Genomic DNA, 18,426 nt, shown 5'->3' with positions numbered 1-18,426 from the left:
CGCATGCCACTGCGAAGGTTGGACTGTTCAATTCACTCCCGCTGCGCACATAAACCTGCGCCGCAGAGGTGTACGCTATCACGCTTGAGCACACAAAACTACTTGGTCTTCAGTGAGGTTTCAAGAGATTTGATGAGTTAGTCCTGGTCGGTTTATCAGTGCAAATAGACTTGGGAAGCATATAGCTTGATCAGCAGCGACGGCACGCCGTTTTTGGTTTGACACTCCGATGATGTACGGATTACGGACACAGCGATATCAATGACCCTCCCTCTCAACATTCGGTCGACGGTGAAGCCACCACACGTTAGATGGTGAGGCCACCACACGGTAGATGGTGAGGCCAACACACGGTAGATGGTGAGGCCAACACACGGTAGATGGTGAGGCCACCACACGGTAGATGGTGAGGCCAACACACGGTAGATGGTGAAGCCAACAGACGGTAGATGGTGAGGCCAACACTCGGTAGATGGTGAGGCCACCACACGGTAGATGGTGAGGCCAACACACGGTAGATGGTGAAGCCAACACACGGTAGATGGTGAAGCCAACAGACGGTAGATGGTGAGGCCAACACTCGGTAGATGGTGAGGCCAACACTCGGTAGATGGTCAGGCCAACACACGGTAGATGGTGAGGCCAACACACGGTAGATGGTGAAGCCAACAGACGGTAGATGGTGAGGCCAGCACTCGGTAGATGGTGAGGCCAACACACGGTAGATGGTGAGGCCAACACTCGGGAGAGGGTGAAGCCGTGGTTCTGGAACATCATAGTTTTGTTTAACGCCGCACTAAGCAATAGTCCAGCTACCTGAGGTCGATCTGTAAATAATTGAGTCTGGACCAGATAATCCGGTGATTGACATAATGAGCATCGAGCTACGCAATTGGGATACGATGACATGCATCAACCAAGTCAGCAAGCCTGACCAACCGACCCTATTAGTCGCCTCTAATGACAAGCATGGACCAATGAACATCATAGATACTGTTAGGTCTACAATGAACGCTACGTTTAAATAAAAGTTTATAACCGATTGGAAGCTTTGTCAAAATGAACGCTATGATTAGTTAGAACGTTAGGATACAATGGACGCTATCCTCAGAGGGCTTGGATAAAATTAACTCTGTGCTTAATAAAAACGTTTAGATTTAATGAACACTATACTTGGAGCGTTTGAATAACGCTATACTGAGTTAGAGAGCTTGAATATAATGAACATATGCTTAAATAAAGCGCATGGATGAAATGAACGCTATCCTTTGTTGGAATACTAAATTCAAATAAACGATATACGATGCTAGACGGCTGGGATAAAATGAAACAATACAGTAAACTACGGTTATAACGAACACGCTTATAACGAACTGACGGATATAACGAACTTACTTTTTGGTCCCGACTATTTGCTGTAGTTATACAGTGTATATGCTTATAACGAACTACGGTTATAACGAACTAAAATAAGTAGTCCCTTTGAGTTCGTTATAACCGTACTTTACTGTATACGTTGTTAGAAGGCAGCGTTAGGACGACCACGCTGCTCGGTTAGTAAGCAATGTTAAAATGGACGTTAGAAGTTGAAATACAGTGAAAAGCTTTCAGTTTTCCGTGACGATGCCATATAACTTATATCGGAACCATTTTGTAAAGACGATGGTTTACATTCCAAAATGTCAAGTAACGCTCGTGTCTAATTAGAGTTTCAATACAGATTTTACTACGATTTGAAGAGGTTTAAAACTTCTTTGAAAGACAGTTCTCGAGTAGATACTGTAGATACCAAACGTTCAATTAAAACCTTCCCCATACTGCTTCAATTATTTGGATGAAACTAATTTTGTATGATGTTGCAAATTCAGCCTGTTTTATAAATGTTCAAGGTTTTGATGCCCACAGTATAACGTGAGCTACTTAACGGTTACTGGGTGTACGATGTGGTTATAGGATGTTTAAGGCTGACCCTGGTAATTAAATATGTAGTATGTAAATATAACATCAGCAAACACATTTCAGACGCTGGGTTCTATCAGTTTAGTACAAGAGATTATAGGTGGAGCTATCGCCGGTCGCAGGAAGACAAATCGCTTTTCTTGCGCTTATGACGGTAGTCACTTTAGTTCGATGTATAATGGTCATACTTGTAGGACAACTAGTTTCAATCACCATATTCAAGGCAAAAAATGTTAAATGCTATTTCGTTAACATAACATCTCATAAACTTACATTTTTATTGAGATAATCTTATTGAATATTCAGGCGAGGGGTAGTGGTATATCATCACGGTATCGACAGTCTATTCAAAACATATTTTCCGCTTTTTGAATATGTCAACCGGAGAATAGCACGTAACCATTCATTGAAAGATATAACTTAGCAATTCCAAGTCAAGGCTTTGAAAGGAGGCCTCAGATATGGTAAAATAATGAGTTTGTTTGTGTCTGCTCCACATGTTTCTCTCACTGCAAAGCAAACTCTAACTCACGGAGCATAGCAACGTCGTGAACTCCATCGTTAAACGTAGCCAGGACGCCGGCACGATGACTGCGGGAGCTTTCGATTGAACATGGAACCGCGGCCAGTAAGCGTGACTGAATGATTTCAGAGCGAGAGGGAGGCCGGGGAATACATTCTCTTGCGAGTTGCTGTGGCCGCCAAGAAGCGTTTTTAGCAAACCCCTGGGGAGGACGCGTGTGGGTTACGTCTCGCGACAACAAGGCTCGTGTCGTGCCACACGCGCGCACGGATCTCAGACGTACCTGCTTCCTCGGTGGTCTCCGTATCGGCGGAATTTCCACGGCAGATGGAATCGAGATATGGTGGTGAAGTGGCGAGTTTGCGAAGTCGTAACTCCTGATACTGTAATTGTCGGGACTGTAAATCTTGACGATACTTGTAGCAATAACGCCGCATCCCCAGTCGATATGAACCACTCCACAATCTCGCTGGACGAAACGCGTGCAGCTCTTTTCACACACGCAAGAATGTAGATCCCTTTCTTTGATATTTTGACATGCATATGACGCTGTTCGATTAGTCTTAACTCGTGAAAGCGCAGGTGAAATATAATTTACGAAGTAGCATGTTTTAAACACGACAGCTAGCATATTTATATGAGGACCTCGTTAAAATATTACATTTCCAGTTGGGATAGTGAGACTAAAAACTCGTAGTAATTACAGATACGAATAGAGGCCCCCATCAACCTCTGCTGATCGTAAGAGGCGACTAAATGGACCGGGTGGTCACGCTCGTTGAATGTATGTCAGGTATCCCAGTTGCGTAGATCGATGCTCATGATATCAGTCACTTGATTTTCAGGTCCAGACTCGATTACCTACAGGCCGCTATCATATAGCTGGAATATAGCCGAGTGCGGTGTTAAACTTAGGCAGTATATAAGCAAATAATGATTTCGAAATAATCGTCAAAAATGTGGATGGATATGTCATTAAGCGTGGCAATACGTGGATCGGATGGTCAGAATGTGCGGCATTACGTGGAGCGTGGGAAAGGTGTGTTTGTGTGTGTGGTGGAGGGGGGGTGGGGGGGGGGGGGGGGGGTGACAATGTTTGTTCCTCTCCATTTGCTGTATATAAGCTTATAACGAACTACGGTTATAACGAACTACAATTAGTGGTCCCTCTGAGTTCGTTATAACCGTAATTTACTGTATACTTGGTAGTTTTGTACTATTCTGAATCGGTGCCAAAGTGACAGGGAACATCAGCTAGGAAGCGGATCGAGTTCTAGTTCATATGTTGTAGTCATTTTACTGCAAAAATCACTTTATAACAGAGGCTTGACGATTTGTTTTCGGGGCAGACTTGGTCCCCTATCCGCCGCCATTGACTGACTGTGTATTCGGTGTTGAATTGATACTAAACAACCCTTCACTGTCTTCCTGAGATACCAGACCGCCTCCGTGGTCTAGTGGTAGAGCGGCTGCCCGTAAAGCGGTAGGTCCGGGGTTCGATCCCCGGCTGCGTCATAACAAAAGACGTTACTTGTTACCCTATCGGCATTAAGGGGCGAAAACAAGGACTGGTCGGCTCGGAGTCTGTATACTGTGTCTGGGAGAGTATTCATGTTGAACTGCGGCATGGTATGTCAATGAGCTAGCACTGAAAATCGGCATCAGTCCGGACTAGTACAAACCAAATCCTAATACGTCAACGTGAACGCCTATTTAGAATCTAACGTTGACCTTCACCTTAACCAAATGTTGCTTGAAATGATGAAGATGTCAAACGGGCCTTAGGATGCAATACACGAAGTCACGTGCCAACTTACCAGGAAGTGGGCAGTGGTTGTCGGTGAGGACTTGAGTGACGTCACACCCAGCATCCATCCAATCACAAACCTTCATACGAGGGCCGAAGGTGCACGCAAGCCTAGGAGGAAAAAATCACTATGTAACATTTGTAACAGAACAGGTTCCCAGAAGGAACACTCAATATTAAAATGTTTAAAAATAATAACAAACACAAGCATATATTTACACACGCCCCATACTTCTGGCTTCGACAATATATTGACATAAATTTTATTTTTCAAACGTTTATGGGTCAACATTTTTCACTACTCTTTTCTCAGTTTAGAGCTGACCTTTAATATGTATTAAATTTCAACTTACCTATATAAACACGGGTACACTTCTCTCTATTCGTATCTGAAGACGTGGCAAGAGCCTTTAGAATATCTTTTAACATTTTTACCACAGTATCAAAGAATTAAAGTTTAAAGTTGATTAAGTACTCACATGGTACAGTACATAGTATCACTATTGGTTGGTTTGTTGTTTAACGCCGCACTCAGCAATATTCCAGCTATATGACGGCGATTTGTAAAAAATCAAGTCTGAACCAGACAATCCAGTGATTGATATCATGATCATCGATCCACGCTTGTCGTAATAGGCGACTAACGGGATCTGGTGGTCAGGCTCGCTGACTTGGTTGATGCATGTCATCGATCCCAATTGCGTGGATCGATGCTCATGATATAAATCACTGGATTGTTTGGTCTAGACTCGATTATTTACAGATCGCCGTCATATAGCTGGAATATTGCTGAGTGCGGGGTTAAACAACAAACCAACCTACCAACCAACCATTATTATTAACAAATCTGATGTAACATTTCGTCTGCGTCAAGACAAGACGGTCAGTGGACAAAGCGATATCGTCCACTGATGGCTTTTTAACAACTGATGGTCATTTCAAGGTATTTTCACGACGAGATTATGCATTTTTCAAATCCTTTGAAAAGTGATATGTTTTCAAATCTTTAATCATGGCAATCTATTATAAATATATATAATTGGGTGTCGTTTCTATGGTGTATATACTTATTTGTGTAATAAATTAAATGCCTGTTACAGTAAATGTTCTTAGTAGTATAGACTTTTGGAAAAAAACATAAACTGCCGTGCAAAAGAAAGTATACACTAAAATATTACAAACGTTATCAAAACATAACTAGACTGAAATAGTCGCAGAAACACTACAAACTTAAGGTCCAAAACAAACTATTATTCTCATATTAAATGCATCACCATCGCATGACCAGTTTTTGTTTGTTTCATTTTTAGCCACCATCAAACATGGGTGTATACTTTCTTTTGCCCGGCACTTTACAGATGTAGATGTGTCTATAATGTCTTAAACAACGCGTAGTTCTTTCCACTTCAATTTGCCCGATTGCTGTCCAAATGATACATAGATATGTTTTGTTGCTATTATTATGTATATTTCATACGCGAATTTCCTATAAATGTAAATATGTTCTACATGTAATACATAGTCATTTCTTGTTGATGTTAGTAAACGCGACAAAACCATTTCCATGGTCATGACAAATATCTGCTGAAAGCATGTGTACAAAGTGAGTGAGTATGGTTTTACGCCGCTTTTAGCAATATTCCAGCAATATCACGGCGGCGGACACCAGAAATAGGCTTCACATATTGTACCCATGTCGGAAATCGAACCCGGGTCTTCGGCGTGACGAGCAAACGCTTTAGCCACTAGACTACCCGACCGCCCCTCATGTGTACAAAGAGTCCATGTGCCATGTGTGTAAATATATAACGTCAACGACAGAAAATAACCAGTCTCGATTATCCGCCGAAACAGATTCCATTGGGCGTAAACGGCAAAATAGCGGTGAAAATTATATTAATGGATCACTGAAAATCAGTGATGACACCAGGTGTTCGCGAGAATGGTAAACATGTCCTGCCCAACCAGTAGCAGCAGTCACTGATACAATTAACCTCTACCAAAGTTATTAGACAGACCTTCCTAATTACTTAATATATTATAGTCATCATATTAAATGAATTCCTTCATTTCAGATTCTGCATTGATTCGTTGATCATCAGCTAAATAGCTACCGAACACGTTATCTAGTTCAGTGTTACGATGTGTTTCGTCAGAGAATATCTCAGCATTGTGTACTACCTAGAAGGCTGTTAATCATTGTCTTGTCCATTTGTCGTAAAAATATGCTGTTCCAGTTAAATCGAGTAACCCCAAGACTGTAGACGCAGTACCTATATGTATTACAGTAAAGTACGGTTATAACGAACTCAAAGGGACTACTTATTTTAGTTCGTTATAACCGTAGTTCGTTATAAGCATATACACAATATAACTACAGCAAATAGTCGGGACCAAAAAGTAAGTTCGTTATATCCGTCAGTTCGTTATAAGCGTGTTCGTTATAACCGTAGTTTACTGTACAATGTACACTGCCGGGCAAAATAATGTATACCCCCATGTTTGATGGTGTGTGTGTGTGTGTGTGTGTGTGTGTGTGTGTGTGTGTGTGTGTGTGTGTGTGTGGAGGGGGGGGGGGGGGGGGGGGAGAGATGAAACAAACAAGAAATGGACGATTGTGTATTTGATATGAGTATCATAGTTTACCTTAAATTTGTAATGTTTCGGCGACTGTTACAGCCTAGCAATGTTTTGATAAAGTTTGTAATTTTATTGTCTAATCCAATTTTCAAGTGAATACTTTCTTTTGCTCGACAGTTTAGTTTCTACTGAATCACCAACACACCCAGGCGCCCATGTTACGAAAGTCATTAACTACCATTTAATAGTTGTTGTTTTTTATAAAGTACAATGTTTAGTCTGTAAGCAGCGGACATAATGTGTACATAATAACAAAGCAAATATGTCGATAATGATCATTATATATTGTAAAAATATTTTTATTAGTTTAAAAATCACAATATACCAAAAGGATAATATAATGATAACATTTGATAATAACCTCCGTGATAGTAACTATGTGAATATCCGCCATGATGTTTCGTCCTATAAACATTAATATGAAATTGAATTTACCTGCGAATCATGTAATAATAATAATAATAATAATAATAATAATAATAATAATAATAATAATAATAATAATAATGAAAAGAAGAAGAAGGAGAAAAAATAATAATATATTGTTAGGTTGATTCTGGATAAATAAATATGATAATGGTATGTCCAAAACAAAATTAAGCTACATGGTCAAGGCCCAGTTCAACAAACCGATCTTAGCTCCTCGAATGGCGCAAGTCAATGTTAAAGAATGGTAATTATGATCGTCTAAGGGCTAAGATCGCTTTGTGGAACGGGACCCAGAATGGAAATACCGTATATCGGTATGTGTTCAATACTAGGTGCTTATTAAAGATCAACTATTTCAGTTGGTTAAACTTCTGAATGCTTCTAAATTTGACGCTTCGGTGACAAAATAACGCCGATTCCATTCCTTACTTTGACTTGTACTGTTGACTATGTTCCCACGTTTTTTCAGGTGATCAATTGACTTGCCTTTGCATGTGTTTGTGAAGGGTGCCACGGGTGGGGCAGGATACGCTCACCTTTTTGCGAACACCTGGTGTCATCACTACCAGATAGTGATTCATAAACACATGCTTATGATATAGTCGGAATCGTACAATGGTCTCAGCTTTCTGCAGCGAGTTCTTATGATTATGAAAATGTATTTTGTAGTTTTCATTTATTCGGATATGACAGTTATTAAAACTACAGATTGGAAGTACACGCTATGATCAAGAACATACTGCAAGATAGATTAATACATATTTCCCACTGGAAACTTCACGGTATATAGGGACACTTATAAGAATATTTCGAGTGTGTTGATATATGAAAACTAATGTTGACAAAGATATTGACATTTTTATAAAACATGTAAGTATGTCGATATGTATATTTAAAGTTTGGTATTAGAGAACCCGATGGTCATATTCACGTAGATTAGTATATTGTTATCACTAATACACGTCGGGAAGTAGCATAATGTTTCTGAGCAAAGATGCTTTACAAGATATATATGAGCTCATTCCTCAATATTTACTACTGTTTCATGAGCTACTGAAATCCATGTTTTCGTATACAGTGTTTACTATTTAGGTATTAAGTGACACAGTCTGTTTTAAATATGTATATGTATAATATCAGTCACAATGTTTGTATGTATGGCGATATTTTGTTCACATTTGTATATGTATCGCGATGTTTTGTTCACAATATGTATATATGGCAATGTTTTGTTCACAATGTTTATATGTATGGCAATGTTTGTTCACAACATGTATATATGGCAATGTTTTGTTCACAATATGTATATATAGCAATATTTTGTTCACAATGAGTATATATGGCAATGTTTTGTTCACAATGTATATGGCGATGTTTTGTTCACAATGTGTACATATGACGATGTTTGGTTCTCAATGTGTATATGTATGGCAATGTTTTGTTCACAATATGTATATATGGCAATGTTTTGTTCACAGTGTTTATATGTATGGCAATGTTTTGTTCACAATATGTATATATGGCAATGTTTTGTTCACAATATGTATGTATGGCAATATTTTGTTCACAATGTGTATATATGGCAATGTTTTGTTCACAATGTATATGGCGATGTTTTGTTCACAATGTGTATATATGGCGATGTTTTGTTCACAATATGTATGGCAATGTTTTGTTCACAATGTGTATGGCGATGTTTTGTTCACAATGTGTATATATGGCAATGTTTTGTTCACAATATGTATGTATGGCAATGTTTTGTTCACAATATGTATGGCGATGTTTTGTTCACAATATGTATGGCGATGTTTTTTCACAATGTATATGGCGATGTTTTGTTCACAATGTGTATATGTATGGCGATGTTTTGTTCACAATATATATATTACACACATCAATTTTACAGTAAAAGAATGACGCCCTGACCTTTCTGATCTTGAAATAAAAGAGAAAATAAACACAGATATCTTTTTAAAATCAATGTTGATGTAACGTCTTAACGTTCATCTATAACAAATGCCATATCAAATTAAACGGAATAATAGTCTTGCTCCGATGAACAGATAAATAAACAATTACGAAACTACACGGATCGCTGCAAAATGACGGGATCGCGTGTCGTCTCGCGGGAATTGATATCGCATCGTTTCAGTCTTAACAGAGTGAGTGAGTTGGGTTTAACGCCGCTTTGAACATTATTCCAGTTATGTCACGGCGTGTCAGCTTAATGTGGGAGGAAGCTCAAAATGGTATTGGTCATAGATATTGACTATTTTGATGAAACCCACGGTGTTAACAAGACAAGAAATTTAATCAAGGAGATATTGGGATTCGAACCCCGATCGCAGAAAATGTTTCTCGCACGCCAACGGGACTCAACTTTGTTCCATTAAGCCTTAATAGGTATACCGGATGGTTAGAATTTGTGTAAATATATAAATAGTAGGTAATTCTCCCGTAAGATATTATCCCTTCGTAACTGTCTCATTGAAATGTAAAATGTTTGTTTGTTTGTTGTTTAACGCCGCACTGAAATGTAAAATGATAATAAAATTATACTATGATACTTTGGAAAGTTATTGATAATGATAATTATATTAATGATGTACCTTATTGCAAAACTTCTATTCTATAAATAAAGTATACTGTTTTTTAATCTCCCAAAACTAATTTATAAAAATGATGATTAGACCACACCAAATAAAGACTAACAATAATTCACTCTTAAAACAATTACATTTTGATATAAATAATTAAAAAAGGTGCTCATCTCAATGTTATGTCAATGAATATAATAAAGGATACTGTTTTTTAATCTCCCAAAACTAATTTAGAAAAATGATGATTAGACCACAAATCCAATAAAAGCAATAAATACAAAGCTTGTCTTGTCTGCTATAAGGGGTAGCCTATGTATCGGTAGAATAACATTTAGTCTCTGAAATCTTATATTACACAATATCCTTCTTGACTCGAAAAATTTAAAAAAAATCCCTATGCTGATTGTGGAATAGAGCTAGCTTGAGCTGGCTAGACTTGCTTTTGTATGCATTTCTAGATTATTATTTTTTCATAAAATAAATATATTCCACGGTCATGGTGCAGGACTAATGTATCGGTTTAATTGTGCGATATGTGTTTCAAGATTTACGATACACATATGGAAGATTCCTTCAGAGATTAGCGTACTTTTCATGATTGTCTCACACCAAATAAAGACAAACAATAATTCACTCTTAAAACATTTACATTTTGATAAAAATAATGAAATTTGGTGCTCATCCAAGTTGTCACTCGATCGTGCTGCATTGTGTTACTCCCATATCACAAAGTGATTTCTTTAACAAAACAACACCCAGAAACATCAAATATTAAAATAATAATTTAATGTAAGACCTTCCTGGCCAACTAGGTGAAAATATGATTCGAATTAATAAACGATTAAATAATCATATGTTGTTAAATGAAATCAGTCCAATTCTCTCAATATCATAAAATGTAATTATATCTCTAATGTCGACAAACCCTCAAATAAATTACACTAAACGATACATATCAATTCCCTTACTATAAAATGTCACCCACAACAGCTTGCGAGAGCATTACGATAAGAAAGGCTTGGTTACGACAAGCCGATGATGACACTTGAATCAAATTATTTTCCAAAGATCACAATATTGTTAAATTGTCCATGTAGCTTCTAGGTTTATGGTTTTATTGCGCAGGGCAATTGTACCTTGCATACTGCAACATTGATTATAGATTAGTGTGGCGACAGACCACTGAAGTCAGTTTAGGCACAGAGCAGAAGAATTCATGCGAAGCGATTTAACCTATATACGAGTCGATATTTGTATCGGAAATTCTTTGCCCTTTTCGTTTGTTATAGTTAACAAATTCTTTTGGTCGATATTGGCCATGTGTTTGTGTAGTTTTAGCTTGGAAAATCATTTTCTGAACGACCAATTAAGAAATAATAAGAGGAAAGGAGGTAGGTGGTATTTGGCGGGATGCATATATAGCTCCTGGTGTGTGTAACAATACACTACATGTAGAGCACATTCATATTGCGATACATCAATGACAAACAGATGCTACCTTAATATACCATCACTATGACTATTATGTCAAATACCTATACAACCAACTCACATTGTCAAAAGAGAAAAATCAATTTGTTTCGAGGCATGGCATTTTAAAATGTGAATGACGAGTATTTTTGCTTGAACATCTAACCTTTTATTCAGTACTTTTTACGTCGAACAAAAACAGAAAACGAGAAGTTATGTGAATGCATAGTTTTATGACTGCATAAAGTGCCTCACAATGTCTGCAAAAGACAAAAGCTGTGACATCCGGACAAAATACATCACATTCTAAATTTTAAACATATTTAATTATTCTACTTCTAAGTGATCTTGAGGCTGCATGAAATAGCTCGTTTATGCGTATTACGACCATAAATTCCATAAATGCATCTCTATTCTTCGACGGTTCAATCAACGAAAACGATGAACCAGAAACCTATATGCCGTGTTTGTTTGAACATGAAACACTAAGTTTAAACTAAACGACTTCGGACATCTAAATGTTATCCATTGTTACTGAAAGTTTATCAATGTTAAGCCACGATACGCTCTTCGGTGACCCTCTTTATGCAGCTATTCACATCAATACGCACCCTAAAGGGAACATGTACGACTATAAAGAGGGTATACACATCTTCGGGGACAAATACGTACCTCGATAGACAAATTGTCCGTACCGTGAGAGACACAAATACGCTACCTGAGACACATTAACGTGGTTTTATAGGGACCAAATGCGTATTTTAAAAAACTGGCGGAATTTACGATGATTTTAGCTAAAAGAAATTTACAAGTTTTGTGATAAACTTTTTTTATTTTTCAATCATTTTAGCAATAAATGTTCAATTTATACATTTTTTTGAGAAATACTTAAGGGACATCGCTTCAAGTCGTGAGAGTGTGAGTTGTGTTAAATGCCATGTTAGGATTATTCCAGCCATGTGACGACGGGAGACACTTGCATGTAATAGTTGTCCTCATGAAGGGATTCGAACCCAAGCCTTCGGCGTGACGACCGGGTAACACCATCACCTCATCGTAAAACCTTGGAAACATATGGCTTGAAATATGTCTATTTTATCAAGAAGATGGATGCGAGATCAGATTTTAATCATCTCCGATTAAAACACCGAAAAACACCTACTAAGAAAATGTGGCTATAAGTTACAAATAACATGATAACCATATTACATCTGAAAACGGAATTCACATGGGAATAGCACAACTGTTTCCAGTGACAAGCTGACGTTATCCTTTTCGGATGATGTATTCTCTGCAACTCGAAATATGAACCATATATGTTCACAAAATCGTACCCCAGTAATAGTACACATCTACATTGTGTATGGTCACGCAATCAAGAAATTGACGTGCATCGTTATATAGATTATAGTATACACGTTTATAGTTTGTAATATTTCTAGATAACGGTAATAAGTAGAAAACATGTCCTTATTAAAATACGTCAAAGATATGGTTATCTTTAGAATCTTTATCAAAGTATGATATACCACATCAACCGAGTCCGAAAACGTCGATAAGTACCTCGACAAACACCTTCGCATACTGTTTTTTCCATTAAACAACCTGACGCTATACCCATCGCTGAACATGGATAACGTTAAACAGTTTGAGAATGAATAAATAATTATGTGAACTACGGCTGTAAAGAATACAGACTGATCTCAGATTTGAATAATATGTCCGCTCACGACAGTAGAAGGGTCATAGAATTTTATCACCATCACGACAGATGGCGAGCATAATCAGCAACTGTTTAGGAATTAGCGAACTGGTTGTTCTTCATAGAAGGTATAACGCGGTATGAACGCTGCCGCATTGCCACATCGATATATTTAAGTATGATATGTGTGTCACAGTTTTGTTACATTCTGTTTCCCAAACCAAACCTTAAATTCATATTAGTACTTTTTTTAAATAACGTTTATGACGAAATCATTACCGTACTTTAATCAATGTGTACGTTTTTTTATAGGCTTATATGTATAAGATTTGTATGATTCAAGACTTAGATTCGGTTTGCAACTGGTTTACAATATGTGAAGACCATTTAGAGTTCAAACATGTTTTTATTGTCCATAAAGACAATGGGATTGGCACAAGTGCAACACTTATTGTTGCATTCTACCATTTACTGTTAAACGTAATATAACAAAATGGAAATGAACAATTTATAATTGAAGATTGCTTTGTGGAAACAGTGCACACTTTCACACAGTACTGGTTTAAAGGGATATCTACATGAAAATGAAAATAGTTTACATTTCACACATTTGCAAATATTATACAGTTAAAAAATTGAACATAGATGTGACAATTTTAATTAGTTACGATTTGGGACAATAATATGCTTACTATTAAATATGGGTTTCTTTCTATATGTGTACAGTTGAAATACATTTGTATTCAGTAAAACGTTTGTTTGTATCTCCTGTCGTAATTACTCATACATTGTATGTGAAAACAGTAGAGGTATCCGATTGGTCCTGGTTGTGTGTATCTAGTCAGAGCCACACATTTAAACCACTACAGCCAGATCATGAAACATTGAATATTTGCAGCAAAACACAGTAGTTACAACCATCTTGTTACACGAATCATCTCCTTAAGACTTTGAAACATAGCATCTCATAGAACCAGGTTTCTTGACCTAAACGTCCCTTATACCTTAACGCTGTCCGTAGGTGTGGTGGGGTGGGGTGGGGTGGGGTGGGGTGGGGTGGGGTGGGGGACGTATCCATCCGACCATCTACTTTACCCTTATCTCCTTACAACCAATTGCAACGTTGTCTACACCTCAGCCTTTCTTCCTAATATCAGATTATCTAGCTTCCTATCTATTCCCAAGCCATGACCTCTTGATGAACAGGGTATTGATGATTAATGATGGCGACTTTCAATATTAATAGATAACTGTACGTTATTAGCAGTACCATGTTTACTGTAAGGTTAACTAGTTACCAGCTGAGTCTGTTAACAGGATAACGATACACTAACTAATGAACAAGACCCTGCAAATATTGGGGGTGGGGGGTCTAGAATGTGGTTTGTCGTACCTACATTACCCTAACACAAATATGAAATATTATTTTTTTAAATTGAAATTCTGTACCACATGCACTGCGGTTCATCCGTGTTCCTACTTTTGCAAGAAAGACAACATTTAAAGAATAGGTTTTGATTTGATCGCCATTCGACGTGGCTTGAAATTTCTTTCAACTTTGAACACACAAACCTATCCTATCTATTTTGATTAGCTCATTCTTGGGTAATGCACCTGATGTCGTCACGACAACCAGTCACAGTATAATAGATACATTTAAACTATGATTATAAATAAATAAACATTTGTTTAAAAGTAAACAGTGTTTCACGGACGGCGAAACCAAGCTTATCTTGAGAAGGCCATGTTTGTGAATATGAGTGTCAATATCGCCAGATAAGAATAGTCCCGTTCTTTTACCTAAAACATCAAAGAAATATGTGAAACCCCACATTGAGAAATGCTTCAAAGGGCTAACTTTTGTGTTAAAAAATCTTTTTAATTCACCAGTAAATACAGTCTTATTTATTTTGAAACCTAGTTCCGGCAAAGGCATTGAAAGCGACAAAACTTTAGGTCGAGTCGTTATGAAAACATCCTATGTTAAACTTTACAAGGAGAGGATTACATTTAAAACGTTCTTCCATTTTATACATATGTGTAAACTGCTGGTCAAAAGAAAGTATACACTTGAGAATAGGATTTAACAAAAAATATTATCAAAACGACACTAGGCTGACCTGATATGATAAATGTTATATCGCCTATGATACCCGTATCAAATACATCACCATCGAATAACCATTTCGTGTTTGTTTTATTTAAGCCACCATAAAACATGGGTGTATCGATTCTTTTCCCCAGTTTAATTACATTTATTTTATTTTATATTATTACATATTCCGACTCAGCAAGTATGTCGTCCATGTGATGGATTATGTTTACAGTAAAACAAGCCTTGAACATAAACCGGTCTATGAATAAAAAGACTTCAAACATTATGCTTCTTATACACTTTCTAAAAGTATTCGTTGTTTTAGTTATCTTAAAATTTGGCTCCAAATGTCTCTCTGTATCATAGTGATGTATCAATTGGGATTGAGGAATTTTGAGTATTCCTCAACAGCAGCGCAGACGGTCAGTCGCAAAATGGTTCTTTTAACGATTTCCAATTGAGTTATTTTCGTTTCTAGGCAATGAATTTTGTCCGCACTACAGTCGAATTGCAACTGGCATAAGGCTCTGGGAAATCTATGGAAACAAAATGCTTCTAAATGAAGGTTTGGTAGACGTTCATCCTCGCCACGAGAGACAGCATGCATTACGCCTAGTGATTTTTAACTGGAATAAAATTAAATTAAATGTAAACATTTCCATTTGTTCGTTATCCCGTTCAGGCACTTTCTTTCTTTGACATCATCTTTGAAGATGTTCAATGAACAATCACAATATGCTGCTAACGATGATAGCAAGATGTCGGTATAATCACAATAGCCAGTAATTGATTTCTCTTAGCCATATTATTTAGCAAAATATTTAACATACAAAACCTCGGCTACCAAAGAGGTCAGATTATGACATGTGTGAATTCAATTTAGATAATATCAATATTATCTAATCAGGACATACTGATATATATTTCATATAGCAAAAAGTAAATATTGTAACATAAAACATGTTATTTGAAATGCATTGTCATATTGATTAGATGCATGAGCTGCGCTGGCGGTCATTATTTCATCCCTTATCTCCGATTTATATCTCCATTTTATGTTTCAGACCTCTAAACGTTAAAACAATTATGAAATGAATTTTAATGTGTTTACATTGTCTGTTATCAGTGTTGATTTCAGAAGCTGTCAATCTCTCGGTGAGAATATATATCTCACAGAAATAGTTTTAGGTTCGGCTGTACATGGTCGATCCACACTGGGGACCATTTCTTCAAATATGCATGTTTGATAAGATTTAATCACATATTGATTAACACAATAGCTCCTTGTTATTTTTATAATCACAAATAGAAGTCGGATTCCTTTAATGCTAATCTGTACATTTTAATCTTAACAAAACATGTTTTAGAGTTGAATATGTTGTTTACGTAGAAACGTCAAAATAAGAAATGTTTAAATCGTTGAAATAATTCAATTTTGTTCATAACAATACAATCATTTGAAAACATTACCGACATGCAGGTGAGCGAGACGTTGGTTGCAATAAAGATGTGTTTTCGAAATGTCGACACAGATTTATCACAACAAAATCACATGTATTTGTTTACGAAACTACGGGAAACACTCAGTGAACAGGATATGCTATAGAAAACACGGGTGCACGTTTATAACGGAAATGTGTTGTCAAACTACAGCCAGGTGTTGAGGCCACTGTCCTATTTACCCCATAACCAAACTCTTACCTGTCGAGTCCTCGGATAGTCCAGTCAACGTGTATACAGATAATCCTAGCAGTGGTCAGCCGTTAAGACCAGTGCTGACCGTAGTGGTGATCGTATCTCGGACACCCGGCAAAACCGTGATCTACTCGCTCACCCGATTGATAAGTGTAGTGGGGTTGATCGCGATCAGTACAATGATTACTCCCGGAGGACCGATAAACTGTCACTCTCCCTTACGGAACGCACCCTAAATCGATAGGACCAATCAGAAACGAGTATTTGACTTTCCTTTCTGGCCTTTCAGTTAATGTACCCGCCCCCTTTGTCATTCCCATTGAAACCCGTTGCTGTGTTCGCAAAGGCGTTTCTTATTCGACGGGTGCGACGTTAATAGTTTTAACACCCGATTCAAGGTACAAACAAGACAGGGGTTCCATAAAAAAACCTCGGGGTAACCTGATAGTGCATTTACTCGTCAACGCTGTGAGCTGGGTGGAGATCACAAACAAGTTGTCGGACAAATCCGCGAATACTCTGCATCCAATAAGCAAGAATGCCGCACTGATTTGATTACGTAGTGTTTTAAATACAAATGTAAACAAAAATCATTAAATTAATCTGTTTACATTCGTTGTTCGAGTTACGTTGAACACATTGAGTGTTTCTTCTGACGAAAAGTACGGAAGGAGTGGTACTTCTTCCACCGCAAACAAACGTAAAGGCAGAACCTTGCGGGGGGTGCACAAGTAAGATCTATTTATTGTCTTTGGTGGTAATTTATACAGAAATAAAGGTTTTTTTCGAAATAAAAAAAGGGGGGGGGGGGGGGGGGGGGGGTTGCGCCTCTCTCCCCCTTCTCTGTATCAGCCCATGTACATTATAGTATTAGTATTGATGTCAGTACTTTGAACAATGCCGCAGAAACAATGTTCGATACAGTTTGTGAACATTGTCAACGGATTGCAAATATTGACTTAAATTATATTATTTCTGTCTGGAATGTGAACAGGAATTGATTCCATTGATTCACAAGAGCCGTTTGGCATTATAATTATTCATTTATCTGTTTAACATCTATATATTTTTATGTTACACGTTTTCCTATAAGCTGTGACCCACTTCGATAAAATTTATATACATACAAAATTATACTCTAAAACTCAGAAGCTGATAGTGATTTTCCATAATGATCTCGTGCATAAAGAGCAAGATTATTGAGTGAGTAAGTAAGTATGGTTTTACGCCGCTTTTAGCAATATTCCAGCAATATCACGGCGGGGGACACCAGAAATGGGCTTCACACATTGTACCCATGTCGGGAATCGATGTATATTATACATCAGGGGGCACGGGCGGCCCAGTCGTCTAAGGCGCCGCGATTCGCTGTGCAGAGGGCGTCCCTTGGGCACGCCAGAAACCTATGATTGTGTGTTCGAATCGAATTATGTTTCTAGGTTTGTCAGCACCACACCCGTGCTTGTGGGTTTCACCGAAGTGGTAAACATCTGAGACCTGAATCAC

At 37.6% G+C, this 18,426-nt stretch overlaps 1 protein-coding gene across 1 annotated transcript in view; it reads right to left on the bottom strand.

Annotated features, from left to right (window-relative positions):
* Positions 1-17,047, bottom strand: part of LOC139458988 (LIM homeobox transcription factor 1-beta-like) — a 68,379-nt gene extending 51,332 nt beyond the window's left edge. Inside the window, exons 1-2 of the mRNA XM_071240427.1 lie at positions 16,927-17,047; positions 4,300-4,400 (exon numbers count right to left, since the gene is read on the bottom strand). Coding sequence (XP_071096528.1) covers positions 4,300-4,375 — 76 coding nt within the window. The 5' untranslated portion in view covers positions 4,376-4,400; positions 16,927-17,047. The remainder of the gene's footprint in view (positions 1-4,299; positions 4,401-16,926) is intronic.
* Positions 17,048-18,426: the final 1,379 nt, after the last annotated feature.

The sequence above is a fragment of the Haliotis cracherodii genome, unplaced genomic scaffold, assembly GCF_022045235.1.
Source record: "Haliotis cracherodii isolate W230 unplaced genomic scaffold, xgHalCrac1.p SCAF_13, whole genome shotgun sequence".
Taxonomy (NCBI): Eukaryota; Metazoa; Mollusca; class Gastropoda; order Lepetellida; family Haliotidae; genus Haliotis; species Haliotis cracherodii.
This window is presented reverse-complemented; position numbering and strand designations above follow the sequence as displayed.